The 23,181-nt window shown below is 51.3% G+C and overlaps 1 protein-coding gene across 6 annotated transcripts in view; it reads left to right on the top strand.

Moving 5' to 3' along the window:
• Window positions 1-23,181, top strand: part of Prrc2b (proline rich coiled-coil 2B) — a 96,769-nt gene that overhangs the window by 54,810 nt on the left and 18,778 nt on the right. For 4 of the 6 annotated variants that reach the window (XM_076568903.1, XM_076568900.1, XM_076568902.1 and 1 more), the window contains exons 10-16: window positions 5,804-5,894; window positions 7,840-8,032; window positions 11,929-12,217; window positions 13,230-13,462; window positions 15,282-15,477; window positions 19,295-19,511; window positions 20,121-22,184. In XM_076568903.1, coding sequence (XP_076425018.1) covers window positions 5,804-5,894; window positions 7,840-8,032; window positions 11,929-12,217; window positions 13,230-13,462; window positions 15,282-15,477; window positions 19,295-19,511; window positions 20,121-22,184 — 3,283 coding nt within the window. The remainder of the gene's footprint in view (window positions 1-5,803; window positions 5,895-7,839; window positions 8,033-11,928; window positions 12,218-13,229; window positions 13,463-15,281; window positions 15,478-19,294; window positions 19,512-20,120; window positions 22,185-23,181) is intronic. The other 2 variants (XM_076568901.1, XM_076568904.1) reach the window with 2 other exon arrangements.

Below are 23,181 nucleotides of genomic sequence, written 5' to 3'. Positions count from 1 at the left end.
CACAAAGACAGCAAACTCCATAACAACTTTCTTCAATGCCCATCATCCTCTTTGAAGTAATTGGTGCTGCCAGGAGCAGCAGACGTGTCTCACTGTCCAGAAAAGTCCAAGTTCTTAAAACATTTTAAATGCCATATTCTGTAGGTCTTTGAAGTGTTTGAAGATTACCTACCTAATTGAAATATACCTTTGTATACCTAAAAATCTTAACTAACACGACTATACGTTTGATTATCACAGATGACTAATTATTAATCTGTATTTCTTATTTATACATTACAATTTTAAATGAATCGCATAAACATAGTACCTTAAACAAGAGTAGAAATATATATACAGTATTATAACAAAATTAACTTTAAATTTGTATCAATAAGCTAAAATCCATAGCAATGTAAAACATTTCAAACACGTTGTTGCTCTTTAAAAGTAGATTTAATGATCTACCCTTTCATCCTATCCTATCTATATCCTCTTTTCTTTTTTTAGAAAGATTGCATTTATAATCAACCTCCTTTAAATAAAAATAGACATAAAGAATATTTTTGCAATTTGGACATAGCTTCCCATACTACTTCCTGCTGTCAATCTTATGTGGGTCCTGAGAAAATTAAGAATTATAGTTAAATCTTGCTGTAGTAGTCTGTGAGGCTATATCATCTCAGCCAGTTGCCTTGAAAGCAGTTTTGGATGTTGGATCATCTGGGCCATGACTGTCTTTCAGGGGGTCTCAGTTGGTCAAACCATATTAATCTGGAAGCAATCCACAGGTTCTCATCTCCTGTAGAAACAAAAGCAGAACCTCTTTTCCATAGCAACGTATCATTAAACACAAATTTTGAAGTCAAGATACCTTTAAAATATACATACTGGTTTAACTTAGTAGCTCCTGCAATCAAATGTCTCTCTGCAGTTAAAAATCCCAAAAACAATGTAATAATATGCAGTATCCAGATTCTTTGTGCAATTTCTATCCTTAAGGTGGCTTAACTTTCTTATTATTCTTACTGTCTCTTTAAAGATTTTATTTTTTGAAACTGTCTATTTCTTTATATAACTGCCTATAATCCTTTTCCTCTCTCTTCCAAGTCTACGTACATTTTTACACACCCTGTACACTGTTTAGAGTTTTATTCCATCTGAATCTGTCTTACAGTGAATCTGTAATCATTTTTGACCATTGGTTTAAACCGCAGTGTGGCTAGGACAGCAGTGGCAGCCCTGGCTGCTGGCTCCGCCCACCTTAGCTGCCCAACATGGCGGAGGTACGTTTATCGCCAACTCTAGGAAAGAGTGGGTCTGTGCCTGCATCCCACAGCATATAGCCCACTGCAGGGCTTGGAGGTACCTCTGTGTACCTCGGCAGGACTTGGCCATGCCGCTTAGCTCATGGCAGCCGGCACCAGCTCCATCTGGCAGGCAGCTGTGGGATCTGCACTGCTGCTGGCATGAGACTGTGAGACTAAGAAGCCCAGTGTGGCTCCGTTTCTGTGCCTTCAAAATCTTTAAGCTTTCTTAGGTCTATGTGGATCAGTGCCCAGGGGTGAGTGCCGTTGTCCTGTGGTGATGATCTTAGACATGTGGGCTGCTAAGGGTAGAGGATCCCTTGAGACCAGCCTGGGACTAGAAATAAAACTCTGTCTCTTTTTCACAATGGGTAGTAGGAGCCTGGGTGTATGGCTCAGTTAATAGTGATTGTCCAACATGCAGAAGGCGGTGGGCTCCATCTCCACCGTATGGATTGTCTGGGGTGGCCAGGGGTGGCAAGGAGATGGGACTACATAGCAAGTTCAAGTCCAGCCTGTGACACATGGAAATGTCTCCTGAGTAAATAAAGATGATAGTTTTCAGGTTCTTCATGTTTGTTTAGTTGGTGATTGGTTGGTTAGTTTTTCGAGACGGTTTCTCTGTATAGCCCTGGCTGTCCTGGAACACACTCCGTAGACCAGGCTAGCCTCTGCTCCCAGAGATCCGCCTGCCTTTGCCTCCAGAGTGCTGGGATTATTAATGTTGTGCGCCACCGCCGCCCGGCTTGGTATTTTATGGTTTAGATACCGCTATAAATGCAGTTCTTTTTTTGTTTGGTTTGGTTTGGTTTGGTTTATTTAAGACAGGGTTTCTCTGTGTAACCCTAGCTGTTTTGGAACTCACTTCGAAGACCAGGCTGGACTCAAACTCACAGTGATCCACCTGCCTCTGCCTCCCTATGTGATTTAAGGTGTGCGCCACCACCGCTCAGCTGAGTGTGGGGTTCTTTTCTGGGCAAATCAGGAATGAAGAAAGGGAAGTGCCCAGCTGGCTTCTCTTTCCCTTTTCCTTCAGCCCGGGGCTCCGGCCCGGGCACTTGAAGCCCACATTCAGTGCGGTCTTCCCTCCTCGGTCTCTTCTGCTTATCATTCACGAAGTGAGACACCCCAAATTAGGCCTCACTAGTGCCCTGGCATTGCTTAATCAAGTCAGATTGATGATCAGAAATGATTTTCCTGCTCCTTGGTATTCATTTTATATATTTATTTTAAAGGACGTGCGTTTTTTTTGTTTTTGTTTTTGTTTTCTAATTATTGAGGCATTTCTAAGTTTTTACTTTGATTTTAAGGTAAATTCAAGAACATTTTCTGTGTGGTTTTAGTTCCATTCAGTGTACTGAGACTTGTCTTATTTATGGCCATATAACCCTGAGCACACCGATCTCCTCTGATCTCAGAAGCTAAGCAGGGTTAGGCCTGATTAGTACTTGAATGGCAAACTTATGGGCTTGTTTGTTTTTGAAACAGGGTTTCTCTGAGTAGCCCAGGCTATCCTAGAACTTGCTCTGTAGACCAGGCTAGCCTCAAACTCAGATGTGTCTGCCTCTGCCTCCCAAGTGCTGGGATTAAAGGCGTGCACCACCACCCAGTGAGACTTGTCTTATGACCAGGACGATCTGTCTTGGAGAGCATCCCAAGTGTGCTTGAAAAGCTGTGTATAATAGCCAGTATAGCCGGGTGCTAGAGGTGTCCTTCCCAACTTAGGTACTTACTGTGGTTCCATTCAGGTGTATCCTGGCCTGGACTGTGATATATTAAACCTCTGCTCTGATTGTGGATTTGCATATGTCTGTCTTTAAATCTCTTGGGCTTCTGATGCGTTTATTTTGAAATATGTTGGTATTTAACCTCTTCACTCTGCACATTTCCACACCTCATGATGTTTTCTAGCTGTTTTTTGGCTTGGCTCTCTTGTGCTTTGTTAATGCTGTCGTTCTTTAGTTAATTAACTCATCTATTGGTGTGTGTGATGTATGCTGTGTGTGTGGTGTATGCTGTGTGGTTTGGGTGTGTAGAGGTCACAGGTTGACATAGGATTTCTTCCTCACTTTCTTGTCCACCTCATAAACTTTTTTTTAAATTTTAGATTTATGTATTTATGTGTATGACTGTTGATCCAGCATGCATGTATATGTACTAGGATCCCCTGGAACTAGGGTTACTGATGGTTTTGAGTTGCCAGATGAGTGCCGAGCTGAACCCTGGTCCTCTCCAAGAGTGACAAGGGCTTTTAACCACTGAGACATCTCTCCAGCCTCCGGAGACCTTACTTTTGAGATAGCGTCTTTCACTGAACTGGAAGTTCACCGTTTTACCCTGGCTGCCTGGATTCCATCTGTGTCCACCCCTCAGTGTGGGGGAGAGCAGCGGTTATAGGTGTGCACCGGTATATCTGATGTCTGTGGATGGTTATAGGTGTGCACCCGTATATCTGACGTCTGTGTGGATGGTTATAGGCGTGCACTGGTATATCTGACGTCTGTGGATGGTTATAGGTGTGCACCGGTATATCTGATGTCTGTGTGGATGGTTATAGGCGTGCCCCGGTATATCTGACGTCTGTGGATGGTTATAGGCGTGCACCAGTATATCTGACGTCTGTGGATGGTTATAGGCGTGCACCGGTATATCTGACGTCTGTGTGGATGGTTATAGGCGTGCACCGGTATATCTGACGTCTGTGTGGATGGTTATAGGCGTGCACCGGTATATCTGACGTCTGTGGATGGTTATTGGCGTGCACCGGTATATCTGACGTCTGTGTGGATGGTTATAGGCGTGCACCGGTATATCTGACGTCTGTGTGGATAGTTATAGGCATGCACCGGTATATCTGACGTCTGTGGATGGTTATAGGTGTGCACTGGTATATCTGATGTCTGTGTGGATGGTTATAGGCGTGCCCCGGTATATCTGACGTCTGTGTGGATGGTTATAGGCGTGCACCGGTATATCTGACGTCTGTGTGGATGGTTATAGGCGTGCACCGGTATATCGGACGTCTGTGGATGGTTATTGGCGTGCACCGGTATATCTGACGTCTGTGTGGATGGTTATAGGCGTGCACCGGTATATCTGACGTCTGTGTGGATGGTTATAGGCGTGCACCGGTATATCTGACGTCTGTGTGGATGGTTATAGGCGTGCACCGGTATATCTGACGTCTGTGGATGGTTATTGGCGTGCACCGGTATATCTGACGTCTGTGTGGATGGTTATTGGCGTGCACCGGTATATCTGACGTCTGTGTGGATGGTTATAGGCGTGCACCGGTACGTCCGATGTCTGTGTGGATGGTTATAGGCGTGCACCGGTATATCTGACGTCTGTGTGGATGGTTATAGGCGTGCACCGGTATATCTGACGTCTGTGTGGATAGTTATAGGCGTGCACCGGTATATCTGACGTCTGTGGATGGTTATTGGCGTGCACCGGTATATCTGACGTCTGTGTGGATGGTTATTGGCGTGCACCGGTATATCTGACGTCTGTGTGGATGGTTATAGGCGTGCACCGGTACGTCCGATGTCTGTGTGGATGGTTATAGGCGTGCACCGGTATGTCCGATGTCTGTGTGGATGGTTATAGGCGTGCACCGGTATGTCTGACGTCTGTGTGGATGGTTATAGGCGTGCACCGGTATATCTGACGTCTGTGGATGGTTATAGGCGTGCACCGGTATATCTGACGTCTGTGGATGGTTATAGGCGTGCACCGGTATGTCTGACGTCTGTGTGGATGGTTATAGGCGTGCACCGGTATATCTGACATCTGTGGATGGTTATAGGCGTGCACCGGTATGTCTGACGTCTGTGGATGGTTATAGGTGTGCACCGGTATATCTGACGTCTGTGTGGATGGTTATAGGCGTGCACCGGTATATCTGACGTCTGTGGATGGTCTGTGGATGGTTATAGGCGTGCACCGGTATGTCTGACGTCTGTGGATGGTTATAGGCGTGCACCGGTATGTCTGACGTCTGTGGATGGTTATAGGCGTGCACCGGTATGTCCGACGTCTGTGTGGATGGCACTCAGTCCCTCGTGTGTGGGCAGCAAGCACTTCACTTGCTGCCCCATCTCCCTGGTCACCCACATTCATTTTTATGGCCAAATAATATTCTACTGTGTGGACCAGCTACATTTTGTCCATCAGTTACAGACACCTTCCCTGCCTGTGCCAGTCAAGGTGGGCATAGGACAGTAGTTCCATCTGGGGGCAGGCCCGAGAACTGTGAGTCTGTGAGAGTCTGAGTTACATAGGGAGAATTTCTGTTGGGGGGGGGGTTAGTATTGCCCAGCCCATCACTCGTACAGGAACCTAGGAACCCTCCCTGGTACCTGCAGGACTATGGACGGTGGCAGCCGCATGGGGTGAGCTGCCCATCACCTCAGTTGGGGCACCACAGGCTCAACGTTCAGACTGTCTTGTGGTTCCCTGGGAGACACTGTCATCCTCATGTCTTCTCATCTTCATGGGCCCTCTTGCTGTTGCAGGCCTCCATGAGGAAGTGGACTATTCCGAGAAACTGAAGTTCAGTGACGATGAAGATGAGGAGGAAGTTGTGAAGGATGGGCGGCCAAAGTGGTGAGTCCTTCCACCCCAGCTCCTAGCATGGGGCCGTCAGAAACTGATGCTGCATGGGGTTCATGGTGCCAGGAGCGCTTCTTGGTTTCCATACCAAGAGTTCTTCCGCAGTGCGCCGGGGAGGTGCACAAGCAGGTGTGCAGATTGGGTGCATCCGTTCTGCCCCTTTCCTTCCTGGGTCATTCCCATTGGACTAGGCTTACCTAATGCCCTTTGGAACATTATACTCCAGTTATGTTAAGTATAAGTGCAACATTATACTCCAGTTCCTTTAGAGGGTTTGTCTGTTTTTCTTTGTGTTTTGAATGTTTATTTTTATTGTTTTAAAATTATGTGTGTGTGCATGTGTGCGTGTGCACGTGTGCGTGCGTGTGCATGTGCGTGCATGTACATACATGACCACAGGTCCCTGCAGAGAATAGAGGCTTTGGCACCCCTGGAGCTGGAGTTACAGGTGATTGTGAGCCGCTCTGAGAGTGTAGCAAGTGCTTTTAACTATTTCAGCTCCTCCCCACCCCTATTTTTATCTTAATATCAGTCCTGGTTGCTGTCGTGGCATTTCTGGGGTATCAGCACACGGCAGCACCTCCTGCTTGCAGGATGTCCTTGGAGCTTCTGAGTCTCCTTTGACGTCTTTTGATTTGCTGCGTGCATTATTGGAAGCTCTTCCTCTTTATCTCTGGGGTCTTGGGACCAGCAGCCTTCCTTGTCTGGCCCCTAGGGGACAGTCAGTGTGCTCCTTCCTTTGGCCTGCCTCTTATGGCTCATCCTTCACATCACGTTCCTCCTAAAATCCTAACTGGTTTCTGGGAGGCCAAGACCATTTCTCAGAGGTCAGGTCCGCGGTCCCTAGCAGCTGTTTCTCTTCTTTTTTTTTTTTTTTCTTTTTGTAAAATTTTTAGAAAATATTTGAGACAGGGTCTCAACTCTGTAGTCCTGGCTGTCCTGGAACTCATTGTATAGACCAGGCTGGTCTCAAGCTCACAGAGGTCCGCCTGCCTCTGCCTCCTGGGATTAAAGGCGTGCGCCACCTTGCCCAGCTTTACTTAGCAATTGTTAATCTTTCGATCTTCTTAAGTGCCTCTCCAGCTACCTGTCACAGGGTGTGTGTGTGTGTGTGTGTGTGTGTGTGTGTGTGTGTGTGTGTGTGTGTGTGTGTGTGTGTGTTGTGTGTGTGTGTGTGAGTGCGCACGCGCGCGCACACACAAGGCATGGAGGCAGCTCTCCTGCCTGTCTTTGCTGACGGCTTTCCCGGCACCTGTGCATATGTGACTGTGACTGGTTGAGTTTGGCCCTGCTCAGCACACCCTCTCCCCCTCCCCCGAGCCTCCGTGCAGCCCTGCTGGGGATGTCTCCTTTTCTGCACTGGTGCACTCTCTGGGTTCCCGTTCACTGTGGTCTGCCTTTTGCTCCGTTACAGAGCTCTGGGCGGCACTTGTTCTGCAGAGCCGAGGCGGGAGCTGGAGACTGAAGCCAGGTCCCAGCACTTTAAGATTTTATTAATTTTTATTTATGTGTATGGGTATTTTGCCTATATATATTTCTACGCACCACATGCATGTAATGTCTGTGGAGGTCAGAGAGGGCATTGGATCTCCTGGACCTGGGAGGCTATGGGCCACCATGTGGGAGCTGGAAATTGAAGAAAAACTCAACAACTCTCCAGGCCTGATCCCCAGCTCTTTCAATGTGAGCAAGCAGGCCTGGTCTTTGCCATCAAGGATGGGGTGAATTACATGTCTCCTGGGGGCTTCGAGAGCGATGATGACTTGATAATGCTGGCCTGAATTTTGTAGTTCACAGGCAAAGATGTGAGTGGGGTGTTGAAGGGAATTAGTCTGTAAATTGTTGTAATAGCTGGCTGCAGAATTCCCAGCGGCCCCGACCGGTGAGGTCAGACTGCCCGAGATGTCTGGGGAAACTGAACAGTTGTTGTTCGTCCTAGGAACAGCTGGGACCCGAGGCGGCAGCGGGAGTCGTCACTGAGCTCTGCAGACAGTGCTGATGCCCGGCGCACTCAAGAGGAAGGAAAGGACTGGGGAGAAGCAGGGAGTGTGTCCCGCGTTGTCCGGAAAGGGCCAGAGCCGCAGCCTCCTTCCAGGAAGCTTCACAGCTGGGCATCTGGCCCTGACTACCAGGTATGGCGGCCCAGGTGCTGTGCCTTCCTGTTTCCCAAGAGCCCTGGCATGTGCTGTGGACTTGATTGCATGCTTGCTGTTGCTCTGCCTCTTTCTCTCTTCCTTCCTTCCTCCCTACACATGCATGCTCGCGCACGCGCGCACACACATACCAATCCAGCCACTGTCCTAAGAGTTTGTACTATGTTGATGTCAGTGCCTGGGTTTCCAGAAAATGCCAGGTCATGTTTCTTCTCCCTTGTTCTCCCTTTCTTTTTTATTTCATGTCATTTCAGCGTGTGTGTGTGTGTGTGTGTGTGTGTGTGTGTTGACACATACATCACGGCATGCATGTGGCGGTAGGTCAGAGGACAACACCACCGTTGTAAAGTTGGCTCTCTCCTCCACCTCTACCCTGTTTCCAGAGATCAGACTCATATTGTCAAGCTTCAAGACAAATGTTCTACCTCCTGAGCTGTGTGGCTAGCCAGAGTTTATGGAAAACTTGGAATTAAATATAAAGACTTGCTGGGCATGGTAACATATGCCTTTAATCCCAGTACTCATGAGGCTCCATGAATTCAAGACCAGCCTGGTCTGTAGAGTAAGTTCCAGGCCAGCCAAGGGCTTCAAAGTGAGACCCTGTCTTCCATAATAAACAGAGATGAGAACAGAGCTGTTTGCCTGGCCAGCTGAAGAGGGCGCCACCTCCTGGTTAGCTGCTCTCACTGCCAGGTGTGCTGGCCGACACTGGTCTTTTTTAAGAACCAGAATCAAGCCAGGAAGCATGTGTTGCAACCTCGCTATGGCACATTCACCAGGCAGCGATCCTGGTGAGGTCCTTTATGCATGAGCTCACCTGTTATCACTGCGGCTCACTTTCCCACGTTCTCATGGCCTGGGCGCTTCGGAAGAGGGCGGGCTCCTCAGATTGTCTTGCGCTGGTGCTTGCTCCTGGTCAGGTCTAAGGCTTGGCCAGCTTCCCTGGGCTGTTTTCCGGACTCCTCCTGGCTCTGGTGACTGGCACTTTGATCTCTGGGTGAGTGCTGGCGATGTTGCCAAGGCTTACACTGGACAGTCCCTTCCTCTCCGCTGTGAGCGATGAGGAATGGGGAGAAACTCTGAGACTGGCTGGCCTATTATTCGTCATGCGTAAATCTCGGTGTGTGTCTGTATGTAGGATATGTGTATAAGAGTACGCATGTGGAGGTAAGAGGACGTCTTCGTGGAGTCAGTTCTTGGTTTCTCCCTTGATCAGCGGCGTGTGCAGCAAGCGCCTTCACCTGCTGAGCCGTCTCGTTGGCCCCCATTCATCAGCCTTTCAATGTATTCATTTATTCCAGCAGCCGATCAGCTCCCATCTTCTGGTGTGAAGATGGAATTGTCTTTGCTTTCACTTCCCTGTTGTGGGTCCTTGCTTCTTATCTTATTTTGAGGTCTTCTTACTTCCTGAGCACTAACTCCTTAAACTCACCTAGATCCAGGTCCTCTGCTGGCCCAGTCAGTTCTGTGGTCACATTCCACCAGATGCCTGTGGAATTCAGAGGACAGCTTTGGTGTCCACCTTTGCCTTCCACGCTGTTTAAGACAGAGTCCTTGTTGGTTTCTGTTCAGTTTGCCAGGCTAGCTGGCCTGGGCGCTTCTGGGCCATCTCCTGTCTCTGGTTCCTGTCTCCCTGTGGGAGTGCTGGGCTCCAGACACTCAGGCCTTCTTCCATCTTCCTTTTCCAGATTCCTCACATTTGTACAGTAAGCACATTCACCCACGAGCATCTTCCAGCCCCTCATTACATATTTATAACTCCTTCCTCCCACAGCAGTCACGTGTCCCTAACACTGATGCCTACTGGTTGGCTCCTGCGTGTGAAGTTGCCGTTGCACAGATGCCCTCCAAGCCCTCACAGGTGTCACCTTTACTCTACATTAATTTCCATGCCATGCCCTGTCCTATGGTTGTCCCAAACCAGTCCACCACTCAGATTGCATGCCTTGCACCCTGCAGGGCTCCGGCCACCCACAGACTCTGACTCCCCAGCAGCTGACACACACACACCTTTCTTGCCACACCCAGTGATTGTGGGTGAACACATGTTGGAAAAGTGAAAGGCACTGTTTGGAATCCTCTTGGGAAACATGTTGTTTTTGGCTCCCCTGCCTCATCATGCGCAGTGAACAGGCTTTTCTCTCCTGTCTTCCTTGTGTGACCGGGCACCGTGCCTCCCCTCCTGGAGATCCCTGGGCCGAAGGCTTCGCCATGAACCTGGACCCTTTGAGTCTGTTTAGCTCTTTGGCAGGAGGTAATCAGGTTTAAGAATACATAAGATTGTTCTGAAGAACTGGCTCTGTGGGTGAGAGCATGTGCTTTCAGAGGATTCAAGTTCAAGTCCCTGCACCTCCATCAGGGGTTCCCAACTACCTGGGAGCAGCTCCAGGGAGACCTGGACTCCAGGGAGACCTGGACACCCCAGGCCTTTGCTGGCACAAGCAGTCATGTGCACATACCCAACACAGACGTAAACACATAACTTAATAAAAACAGATGTGAAAAAAAGAAAAAAACAGAAAATACACAAAAGGTAAGTTGTCAGGATGGCTCAGGACCTGAGTTCAATCCCCAGCACCCAGATAGTGGAAGGAGAGAACTGACTCCCAAAAGTTGTCGCATATAACACACACACACACATACACACACACACACACACACACACACACATATACACACATACACACACACACACATAAATATGTAATTTTTTCTTTTAATGTAAAGGCTTGGAGTGTTGGCCCAGGTGTTAAGAGTGTTTCCTGCTCTGCCAGGGTGCCTGAGATCAGTTCCCAGCACCCATGTCCAAGAGCTCACAGCTGTCCTGGGTCTGACGCCGCCTTTTGGCCTCCAGGACACCTGTACTCACATGCAGATACACACATATGAACGTTTTCTTTTTTTTGGTTGATTTGTGAGATCAGGTGGCTTCTCAGGGAATCTGTGAAATGGTTAGTGGATAGCCGTTTCCAGAGCAGGGCAGATGTTTTTTGTTTAGTCGCGGAGTTAAAGAAGAGTGAGTGGCGTGAGGGCGTGTCCGAACTTACATTGGAGCTTCTGCTCTCGCATCATTGGAGTCGCATCTGCATCACGAGAAATGACCTTTCAAGAGGAAATCCTTAACTGTCACTAGTGTGTATTTCTTTCTGTGAGAAGTGATGAGCGAATAACCACAAGAGAGGGCAGGGCCTCGCCTTCTTGCCATATTCTGTTTCTCTCTCTCTCTCTCTCTCTCTCTCTCTCTCTCTCTCTCTCTCTCTCTCTGTTTTTTGATTTTTTTGAGACAGGGTTTCTCTGTGTAGCCCTGGCTATCCTGGCACTCTAGACCAGGCTGGCCTTGAACTCAGAGATCTGCCCTCCTCTGTCTCCTAAGTGCTAGCGTTGACAGCATAGGCTGCCACCACCCAGCCCTGTGGGACCATCTTTGACCGTGGCGTACACCTGTCTGGCCACCCTTCAAAACAGGCACTCTCTTTGTGTGGCTGGGAATCGCTTCCCTCCAGTGGTTTCTGCTCCTTTGTGCCTGCAGCAGCAGCAGCATTGGTCCCTCCCTGCAGACTCCCTGCATGTCTCTCTGGTGTTGAGTTTTTCCCAGGACACCCCCAGCACCCTGCTTATGTTGTACCTGACAACCAGCAGGAGACTGAGGGATGGAGAAACTACCCAAAAGACGTGTTTGTAGTCATGGCTTCTCATTAATGTACAAGCATCGATCTGAAGTCAGAATGTAGGGGTTACGCAGTCATAGTGGGGCCCCCTGTGTCCCTTGGAGTCACTGAGTCATTTACTGTTTTCCTGGTGTCGGTCTCGGTGGGAGGGAAGTAGCCGCTGTCCCAGGCTTCCGACCCGAACCCCGTTCCCTGCTTCTTTGGCAGAAGTCCACGCTGGGCAGCACGTTCCGACAACAGTCCTCTGAGGACAAGGAGGACAAGCCGCCCCCACGGCAGAAGTTCATCCAGTCAGAGATGTCGGAGGCTGTGGAGCGAGCCCGAAAGCGCAGGGAAGAAGAAGAGCGCCGGGCCCGGGAGGAGAGGCTGGCGGCCTGTGCGGCCAAACTCAGGCAGCTGGATCAGAAGTGCAAGCAGGCCCCGAAGGCCAGCGAGGCCCCGAAGCCTGTGGAGAAGGAGGCCTCCCCACAGGAGAACGGTCCTATTGTCCGCAAAGGTGAGAGGACTTTCTGTCCCCTGGTGGGGAGCCTTGACCCATCAGCCCCACATTCTGACTATAAAGTAGCTAAGCCTGTGGCTAAAAGCACATTCTAATGGGAAGCATCAGTCTGTTGAAGTGTAGGCCCGGCTGGCTGTGGTGACACACACTTTCAGTCCCAGCACCCAGGAGGCAGAGACAGGAGCTCTGAGAGTTTGAGGTCAACTGCTCTACATAGAGAGTTCCAGGACATTTGGATACACGGAGAGACCCTGTCTCAGACACGCACACACATGCACATACACAAGTGTAGACTTGGGTACTTGTGTGATTATAGCTCAACTTTTTTTTCACTCCAATTGTGTGTGTGTGTGTGTGTGTGTGTGTGTGTGTGTGTGTGTGTGTGTGTGTGTGTGGTGTGTGCCTCATTATATATAGATATGTGGAGGTCGGAGGGCAACTTTGTCTTGATTCTCTTCTACTTTTCCATGGGTTCAGAGGGTTGAACTCAGGTCTCTAGGCTTATACTGTTAGTCAGGCCCTGTTGGCAGGGCGGTTTTCGCATGATCTCACTGAATTCTCACCCAAGCCCGTGGAGGAGGCAGGCATGGCTGCTGTCAGTACTTCCAGAGAGTTCTGGGCAAGGGAGCCTGAGCAGAGGGCTCGGGTCGCCCGCCTGTGGCTGCTGCTTCGTTCTGTCTGCTGATGAATTTGTAGTGGTCCCTGAGTTAGAGCTGCTCTCTGCCTCGTCAGAGTCCTGTGTCCGGCTTCTCCATAGTCATGTACAGTCCTCAGCTGACTCAGCATCCTCACCTGGTGGTTCTTGATGCGGGGGTACAGCCTCCTTACTGGCTTTGTGGGGAATCCGCAGTCTGGTACCCAAGGAACAGTTGATGCAGGCGGCTGGGCCTGCGTCACTGGTCCCCAGTGGCGTGTATGTGGCCAAGACAGAAGCATTCGCTCTTCTCCACACAGTTGGCCCAGTTCCTGCGAGTTCACTGTGCCGTTTCTTCGCCTGCCTGCTCTCTAGGCTCCCCAGAGTTCCCTGTCCAAGAAGCACCCAGCATGTTCTTGGAAGAGACACCTGCAACATCCCCTGCAGTAGCTCAGAGCAGCAGTAGCAGCAGCAGCAGCAGCGGCGGCGAGGAAGAAGCCAGGGAGGCCGGGTCCCCTGCACAGGAGTTCAGCAAGTATCAGAAGTCCCTTCCTCCTCGTTTCCAGCGGCAGCAGCAGCAGCAGCAGCAACAGCAACAGCAGCAGCAGGTAAAGCGATGGACATGACCGTGAGCGAATGTTCTCCCCACTCACCTCCAGTTTAAAGAAACAGCAGTATTCTTACCTGTCCCAGTCACCATCACAGTTGTCAGAGATGACACCTCAGAACTTGGACCGTCTCCCCATTGGTAGAGGCTGTCCTGGATCTTGCTCTGTAGACCAGGCTGGCCTTGAACTCACAGAGATCCGCCTGCCTCTGCCTCCGGAGTGCTGGCATTAAAGGCATGCACCACCACCACCCAGCCAATCTAAGACTGTTTTAAGTAAACTACTTTTTTTTTCCCTTTTATTTTATTTTACAGTACCATTCAGTTCTACATATCAGCCACGGGTTCCCCTATTCTCCCCCCTCCCACTCCCTCCCCTTACCCCCAAAACACCCCCCATTCCCACCTCCTCCAGAACAAAGCCTCCCCCGAGGACTGAGATCAACCTGGTAGACTCAGTCCAGGCAGGTCCAGTCCCTTCCTCCCAGACTGAGCCAAGCATCCCTGCATAAGCTCCAGTAAACTACTTTTTTTTAAGGCTTTTTTTTCCCCCCAGGCCTCATGTGGGTATATGTGGCCAGACATTGGGCGCCATATGTAGGCAGACTTTTCTGTTCTTCCCATGAGCTTCCAAAAAAGCCCACAGAGACTTCTTACTAATTAAGAAAGCTCAGCCGATAGCTTAGGCTTGTTTTTAGCCAGCTCTTACTACTGAAATCAACATTCTATTGATCTGTGTGCTGCCTCAAGGCTCATTTACCTCTGTGAACTTCACATGTTGCTTCTTCCTGTCTGGCTCAGGACTCTTCAGACTCAGCCATTTTTCCCAGCATTCTCTCTGCCCCGAAAATCTGCCTAGCTATCGGCCACCCAGCTTTTTATTGACAATGAGAACAACACATTTTCAGAGTATACAGAAGGATTATTCCACAGCACAGAGCTCATGGAGATGACAGCGTGAGAGGCGTCTGGTCGGGTGGCGTGAGGGTCATTGATGGTTCGTGTTTATCTCTTCACATACCTTAGAACACAGTGCCATAGCAAGCTAAACATAAACCGCCTCTTATGATTCAGATTCAGTTAGGGAGACAGCCTCGAAAACCAGCCAGCTACCAAGACAGCAGCAAACGGAGCAGGCGTGTTATGGGAGTACAAAAGAGGGCCCTGGTCGGGCCTGGTGGCTGCTTTCCAGAGGGAAAGTGCTTATGCTGGGAGTGTAGTGAAGAGCATCCTAGTCCACGGTCTGCCAAGGCTCCACAGGACTGAAACTGAGTAGGGTGCATTGTGGGAGATAGCCAAGAAAGTGAGACACCCCCCCCCCCAGGCTGCTGGGAGCCATGTGGGGTAGACTGGTAAGAAGAGAGGAGAGGACTTGGAGCCACAAATGTGGGGTGTACGGTGGTGACGGTAGACAAGAGAGATGGCCATAACCCATCCAGACTGTAAGTCTAGTCTGATGGGGTCGCTCAGGTGCACACAGTCCTTGTAGGGACACCATCATGGCTGTTCATCCAGTTCACAGGGACCTCGGCCTGGGACATGCTTCGGTTAGTGTGTCCATGTCCCGTCTCCATCCCCCCCCACACACACACACCCACACACACACACAGGGTTTCTTTGAGTAGCTCTGCAGACCAGGCTGGCCTCGGGCTCCACCTCAGAGATCCGCCTGCCTCTGCCTCTTGAGTCCTGGGACTAAAGGCGTGCGCCACCACCGCCCAGCTTGTTCGGGTCTTTCTGTGCCCCTGGAGGACTGGAGGGCCTGTACCGTGAGCACCGGTGTGTGCCCTCCCCCCCTCACACATGTCTTCTTCCTCCAGGAGCAACTATACAAGATGCAGCACTGGCAGCCGATGTACCCCCCGCCTTCTCACCCGCCACGCTCCTTCTACCCACACCACCCCCAGATGCTGGGCTTTGACCCGCGGTGGATGATGATGCCCTCCTACATGGACCCGCGCATTACACCCACCCGGACACCCGTGGACTTCTACCCCTCAGCCCTGCATCCTTCAGGTGAGCACAGGGCCCAGGGAACTGGAAAGGGAAGGGAAGTCACCGGAAGAGTTAGAGCCAGAGTTCAGTCTGGCCTGTGTCAGGTCATTTGGGGGCTCTTGAGTTTTACAAAGTTAAAGACACAATTTTGCTCCTGTCAAAAAGTTATTGGGACCTGAGTGTGGGTGGGGACATGTTTCTAATTTCAGCACTTGAGAGGCCGAGACAGGAAGTGAGACCAGCCTGGGCTGTGCATTGAGACTCTGTCTCCAAACAAAATTGTTGGCATGAGTTAGGAACGTGTGTGTTGTAAGTTGCCTGGATTACACTCAGATCTCTGTCCCGTCGTTGATCCTCTGCATCCTGGCTTTTGGATTTTCTCCCTTCAAACCAGCTTTGGGGCTTCCTCAGCCCTCTGTCTCACTGTACTGGTCTCTGTATAGTTCACTATTCCTGCTTACGACATGACCTTGATAGTATTGTTTCTAGTGTCACTTTCTTGGTCCTGTGATGTGACATTCTCAACAGTAATCTGTTTACCTCAAGGTAAACTCCGAGGCGGGCAGAGTGCACATAGGTGGTCTCAGACTCTCTTTCATCATGTCAAAGTAGTCCATGAAATTGCACTGCCAGTTGTGTTGTACAAATACCCATATCATTACTTTCTAAAATCCCCGTGGCAGGTTACTAATGGGTGTTAAAACTGCTTACCACAAGGTTTGAAGTTTAACTTAGCAGTAGAGCTCATTCTTTTGGTATTCTCAAGGACCTGGGTTCAACTCTAGCACCAAACTTACAAGCGAATAAATATCCCAGTGTGGTTGTGGCTTTGTAAAATCCTCATAAGCTACCAGTGTTGGTTTTTGTGGTGTTTTTTGTTTTGTCTCTGTGTAACCCTCTAGCCTTGAACTCACTCTGTAGACCAGGCTGGCCTCCAACTCACAGAGATCCACCTGCCTCTGCCTCCCGAGTGCTGGGATTAAAGGCATGGGTCACCATACCTGCTTTTTAGCTTGTTCTTGAGACCTCTCTCTCACTGTAGCTCAGGCTGGCCTCACATTCATGAAATCCTCTTGGGTCAGCCCCCTGTGTGCTGAAATTACAGGCCGGGCCACTGTGCCCAAACAGTCATTTTTGTGACATGAGTCCAGAGGCACATGGGAAGGGTGTGCCCCTGCTTCTTCATTTCCGTGTCGATTCTTGGTGTTTTCCTGTCTTTGCTGCATTGTCTGGAAGGAATGTAATTATCCTGGGTTTCTTCACTACTTGATACCTTTTGTTCTGGACTTACTGTGACTTTTCTGGAAGGCTTCCTGTGTGGATGAGAATAATCACTCTGATAGTCTATAGCTTTTAGTTGCCAAAGCTGGTTCCTTTAGGTTTATTGGGAAGCCGAGTGTGGTGGTATGTACCTTTAATCCCAGCACTTGGCAGGCAGGTGCAGGCAGGTCTCTGATTTCAAGGCCAGCCTGGTCTACAGAGTGAGTTCCAGGAAAGATAGAACTACATAGTGAGACCCTGTCTCAATCATTCCCCCCATCCTCACCAAAAAAAAATTGTTTTCTGTCTGTGGGCTGGAGATGGCCCAGCGGTTGAGAGCACTGGCTGCTCTTCCAGTTCCTGGCTCGCACATGGAGGCTCACAACCACCTTAAGTCCAGTTCCAGAGGATCCAGTGCCATCTTCTGAGCCTCTATGGGCACCAGGCAAGCATCCATATACATATATGCATACGTATGTATGTACATACATAAATGCATGCATGCATAAATACATATTGACATACACGCAGGCAAACATAACAAGATCCGTCTCTCTCTCTCTTGCTGAATTGTGTTCATCTCCCCATCCTCAGTGTCCTTCCAGAACTCCTGTTTTGTGTCATCCCCCTGCTGCGACTGCAGGCCATCCTTTCTGTATTGTACTTTCCACACGAGAAGGCCGGGTTTGCTCCCATCAGGAGAGACAGGAAAGAGAAGGAATGTAAGCATGAAAATGAACGAATAGGGAGGAGGTTGCCTCCCTGTTGCCATCCAGGAAGCCATCTTAAGAACTGTCTACAGCTCTTCCTTGTGTATAATCTACCTTTTAAATTTCAGTGACTATATTTCAATAATTTATTTTTATTTTGTGTTCATTGGAATTTTGCCTGCATGTGTGTCTGTGTGAAGGTGTCAGAATCCCTGGAACTGGAGTTACAGATAGGTGTGAGCTGCCATGTGGCTGCTGGGAATTGAACCCAGGTCTTCTGGAAGAGCAGCCAGTGCTCTTAGCCGCTGAGCCATCTCTCCAGCGTCAGCAGTATATTTTTTGGAAATAGGATGTGCTTCCCAAATCGTTGTTTTATTTCTCTTTCCTCCTCCCCTTTCTTTCTAACATCATTTCCCCGTGGGGGCGTGTCACCCGCACAGCACGTGTGTGGTCAGAAGGTCTCCGTCTACCGCGTGGCTTTGGGGTGAACCTTCGCTCCTCCAGCCGTTTCACCAGCTCCTAGGAAAGGTTTTCTTTGTTTTTAAAGACAGGGTCTCTATGAGGCCTTGCCTGTCCTGGAACTAACTATGTAGACTAGTCTGGCTTCAAACGCACAGAGATCGCCTCTGTCTCCTGATTGCTGGCATTACAGGCCGGCACCATTGCATCCAAGATGTTAATTCCTTCTTTTATGCTTTCTATCATTTAAATATCAATTTTTAGTGTTCTAGATTGTTCTACAAAGTATCTAGTTATGGTATATTACATTCCATACACATTCTGGCTAATTGGCTTTTAAGTTCAGTTTCAAGACCTTATAAGGATTAGATTCTGGCTGGGCCTTCATTGGATTCAGGGCCCATCCTCCCAGAGCCCTTATAACCAGTTTTGGTTAATTTGAGAGATCTGTGTATCATTCTGGAAGGCAGAAATTTGAATACAGCCCTCCTGAAACCCTAAGAAAGCAAGTAAGAATGCAGTTATATTCTGAATTCCTAAGGCTGGTTGTTTTTATCCTTCCCTGGACTGGACTAAGTTGGGTGTCCAGGTGGGAATCCCTTGTACCAAAGGGGGTTTCTAATGTTTAGTGGTATTTCAGAGGCATTGGAAGTCTTCTGAGAGGATGCTGAAGACTAGGCCTGCAGATGTGGAGAGGCTGGGGAAGGAACATCACATTACCTATGTCCTAGTCATCTGGACCACTCACTCCGTGCTCTCCCTCCTCAACAACAGAATTCTCAAATAAAAATGCAGCGTATCCGTGTCCAACTTCCCATAGGGATAGGAGGAAGTGTCGCCAAATCTCTGTCTGAATCGACTGAGTGCTGGCTGGCTGGTCTTCGTGAGCCCCTGGGATGCGGCTCATCTGTCCACAGCTGTGCAGTGCTGCGGCGGCTCACAGGCCGGCCCCACTGGTTTGACATCTGGCTTCCCTTGATTGTTTTCATTATCTTTCAAATGGATTTTTCCCCCCAAAACAGGGTTTCTCTGTGCAGCCCTGGCTGTCCTGGAACGAACTCTGTAGACCAGGCTGGTCCTGAACTCTTGAGATCCGCCTGCCTCGGCCTCCCGAGTGTTGGGATTAAAGGCGTGCACCACCACCACCACCACCACCACCACCACCCAGCTCATGGATTCTTGTTCTGGAACCAGAATTGGCTCCTAAGGGCCATAAGCAGGTCATGTGGTGTGCCCCTGTGCCACAGGGTCCTCTGTCAGGGTAGTGAGGACTTGCATGCTGAAGGTGTAGCTGCTGCGTCCATGTGGTGCTGGGACCACTGCCTCTGTTTTGAGGCTGTGTTTTGCTTTGAGGCCTTTGCCAGACACTCTATGTCAGAAGAGGGAGCTTGATTCTTTGTCTTCTTCAGGACTGATGAAGCCCATGATGCCTCAAGAGTCCCTCAGTGGGACTGGCTGTCGCTCTGAAGATCAAAACTGTGTGCCCTCACTCCAAGAAAGAAAAGTGACCACCATCGACCCAACTCCCGTGTGGAGCCCCGAGGGCTACATGGCACTCCAGAGCAAAAGTTACTCCCTGGCCCACCCGAAGTCTGCCGACACTCTGGCCATGGACATGCACGTCAGGTGAGCTGACCCTCCTGCTGCTCCGCGACTGAAGGAAGACTCCACAGTCCCCATGGAGGGCCCTAGGAAGAGGCCCCATCCCTGGGGACGCTGCCCCGAGGGAGGGGCGGGGCGAGTGTAAGCAGGTGTGTTTGAGTACGTGCTGTGAGTGGCTCTTTCTAATGGCCAGGCGGAGGCTCAGCAGGAACCCTGTGGTCGCAGCCGCACTGTGGGCAAAGGCGCAGAGGGGCGGGTTCACAGGCGGCTGGGTTGGGGGTCGGGGCTCGCTCCTCCTGTGAGCAGGAGCTAGCCCTGGCACCCCTCGGCCCAGGCTCACGGACTCCCAGGCTCCAGCTTGTTCATTGCTCCAGGGACTGCCGGCTCCTCTCTGTCTCCAGGGTGGTGTACTGAGCTGCCACTGCCGTCGCCACGCTCACGGACTCCAGGGGCCACCGAGCAACGTGTCTTAAGCTAGAGCAAATGTTTGCTTGTGTTTTCTTTTCTTTTTAAAAAAAAAAAAACATTTTTTTTTTCTTTAAAACAAACCAAACCAAAACTAAGCCCTGTTCAGCATGGAAACCAGGAACCAAGCTCCAATCACATTGACTGATTTTTCTGGTTCCTTTTCAGGAATGAAAGGTCTTACTCTGCCTCCCCCGGAAGGTCAGGGGGCTTAAGTGCCCAGCGCGATCTCTTTGAGGAGAGAGGGGAGGAGTACTTGAGTGCTTTTGACAAGAAGGCCCAAGCAGACTTTGACAGCTGTGTCTCTGCTCAGAGAATAGGCCAGGAGCTTTTATTCCCACCCCAGGAAAATGTTCAGGAGGTGGGTGCTCCTGGGGGGCGTACCCCAAACCTCAGGTGTTCCCCATTGGAGCCCGACTTTGTCCCAGCCGAGAAAAAGCCAGAGTATGGCAGTTGGGATGTTGGCCACCAGCCAAAGGCTGCCGACACAGCTAACAGTGTCGAGCGGGAGGCACCCCGGGAGGAGCCGTCCTTCCACGCTTCCTCCTGGGACAAGGAAGGGAGCCCCAAGAAACAACCAAACCCAGAGCCCGAGTGGACGCCCGAGCCCCGGAGCCAGCACCAGGAGCAGCCAGGCAGGACCCGGAGGTCGGGACCCATCAAGAAACCTGTCCTCAAGGCCCTGAAGGTAGAAGAGAAGGAGAAGGCGCTGGAGAGGGTCAGGCAGGGCCTGGGAGAGGAGAGCTCTCAGCCGGCCGTAGACAAAGAGCCCGTGTGCAGGACAGAAGACGACGAGGATGAAGAGAACAACCCTGCTCTGGCCAATGCCTCCTCTTCTGCCCTGGAGGACAAGGCTGCTGCCCGGCCTGGGTTTGGCCATGAGGCCAGCAAGCTGGATGAAGACGCTAAGGCTGATAAGACCTGGGAGAGCAGGCCCTCGAGGGATGCCAGTGACATTCCCCCAACCAAGAGAAACAACTGGATCTTCATCGATGAGGAGCAGGCCTTTGGGGGCCGGGGCCAGACCCGCAGCCGTGGCCGTGGCTTCCGAGAGTTCACCTTCCGAGGCAGCCGGCCTGCGGGCAGCAGCACAGGCGGGCTGTGTGGCACGGGTGTCCTCGGCGCTCGCGGCATGTACAGTGGTGGCCAGCGCAGCAGCCGAGGCAGGGGCCTTCGTGACTTCCCCCCGCCAGAAGACTGCCCTAGAGCCAAGCCCAGGCGCCGCATCGCCAGTGAGACCCACAGCGAGGGCTCTGAGTACGAAGAGCTACCCAAGAGGCGGCGTCAGCGGGGCTCCGAGCCGGGCCACGAGGGCATGCTCCTGGAAAGGGACGAGGGCACCCTGAAGAAGGACTCTTGGCGCTCCAACAGGACTCACACAGAGGACCAGGGTGGCCTCGATGCCCGCAGCCGGGGCCCCCGGGCCTGTGGGAGAGTCCTCCCACCTCGCCTAAGCAATTGCAGCTATGGCCGAAGAACCTTTGTCACCAAAGAGCCTCCCCACTGGCAGAGCCGGAGCCCAGGCGGCTCCTGGCAGGAATACGGCCCCTCGGACCCGTGTGGCCCACGGCGAACCACTGACAGAGACTACATCCCAGACTCCTACCGACACTCTGACACATTTGGCAGCAGGGTCTTCGAGGACAGCCGCATGGAGGACAAGAGGTCCTTTTTCCAAGATGACCACGGGGCCGATTCTGAAAACGCAGAGAACAGGCCCTTCCGACGGAGGCGGCCCCCACGCCAAGACAAGCCCCCTCGCTTCCGGCGCCTCCGTCAAGAGCGGGAGTCCCTGGGCCTGTGGGGACCCGAGGAGGAGTCCCACCTGCTGGCAAGTCAATGGCCAGGCCGGTCCAAACTCAGTCCTGGGGACAAGAGCGGTCCTGGAGGCCACAGGTCCCCAGAGCTCTCCTACCAGAATTCCTCCGACCATGCCAACGAAGAGTGGGAGACCGCCTCCGAGAGCAGCGATTTCAGCGAGCGCAGGGAGCGGCGAGAGGGCCTTGCAGCTGAGCCTGAAGCACAAGGGGATGGTGGCCCGTCAGGGGCCAGTCTGGGTGAGAAGAAGGAGCTGGCCAAGCGGAGCTTCTCCAGCCAGAGGCCCCTGGCTGACAGACAGAGCCGCAAGCTGGAGCCGGGAGGGTTTGGGGAGAAGCCTGTTAGGCCAGGTGGGGGTGAGGCTTCCCCCCGCTGCGAGAGCCAGCAGAGCGGGACTTCTCTGAAAGTCAAAAGGTAACGCGCCAGCACCATCTCGGGTCCTTGTCGTTGTCCTGTTCGCAACAGCACCAAGTCCATGCATGCACGCCCTGCCAAGCCCGGCGGCCCTGGCCGCTGTGTGTGAGCGTCTCCATCACCTGCTCCTGCATTGCTTGTCGCTTCTCCATGGTGTGTCATTGTTGATGTTGTGGCTTGATCAACTACACCCAGAGTGCCCATAGCCTGTTCCCCAGAGGCCTCCTTGTGACTGCTGTTCTAGCCCATGTCCCTAGAGCCCAGCCTCCGAAGGTATTCTCAGCCCTGCGGTGATGGCTGTTGCCTATGTGTGGTGCCTGGTGAGCGCTGGCCAGGAGACATCCCTCGCCTTTTGGTTATGTGGAGATAGCTCTGGCCCTTGGTGGTCCTGCTTTCCTGTTGCCGCCTGGGCAGGGCTGGAGCCACCAGGAACAGGGGAGCAGGCCGCTTGCAGCCCAGGAGCCTGGTTCTCTAGAACTGGAAGCTTTAGGATAGGTAATCTGTTGGGTACTGACCCACTGCCCCAGGCTTGCTGCCCAGTCCGTGCCTCAGATTGAGGGTTCAGGGGATGCAGAGGTCACCCTCCTGTCCTTGTCATTCAGGGGTCGCAACTCTGGTGTACATACCCTGAAGAAGTTTACTCAGGAAAGGGTCTGTTCTTCCAAGTGTTTGTGTGACCATACTCCAGCCCCTAAAAGGCATCGTGAATGTGTTCAAAAGCCCTGCAGCCAGGAAAGCCTGTGCTGCTGATTCTCTGTTCAGAAAGGCTGGTAGCCCTGTCCTGGGCGCATTCGCCCAGCCTCTTCTCACTGCAGGCAGCATGCAGTGCGAGGGAATGGAATGCTGGGAAGGAGGTGTTTACAGCAGCCTTCCCCATGCTCAGGTAGAGCCCTGCCCCACAGAACTGAACCAGCACATAGCATGTACTGTCCGCAGGCCCTCCTGACCCTTGATGGCTCCGCCAAAGGTCCTGGAGCTAGACAGCTGCCGTGTCTGT

Source organism: Peromyscus maniculatus, chromosome 4 (genome assembly GCF_049852395.1).
Source record: "Peromyscus maniculatus bairdii isolate BWxNUB_F1_BW_parent chromosome 4, HU_Pman_BW_mat_3.1, whole genome shotgun sequence".
Taxonomy (NCBI): domain Eukaryota; kingdom Metazoa; phylum Chordata; class Mammalia; order Rodentia; family Cricetidae; genus Peromyscus; species Peromyscus maniculatus.
Note: the sequence above shows the minus strand (reverse complement) of the source record. Positions and strands in the feature narration are given on the sequence as shown.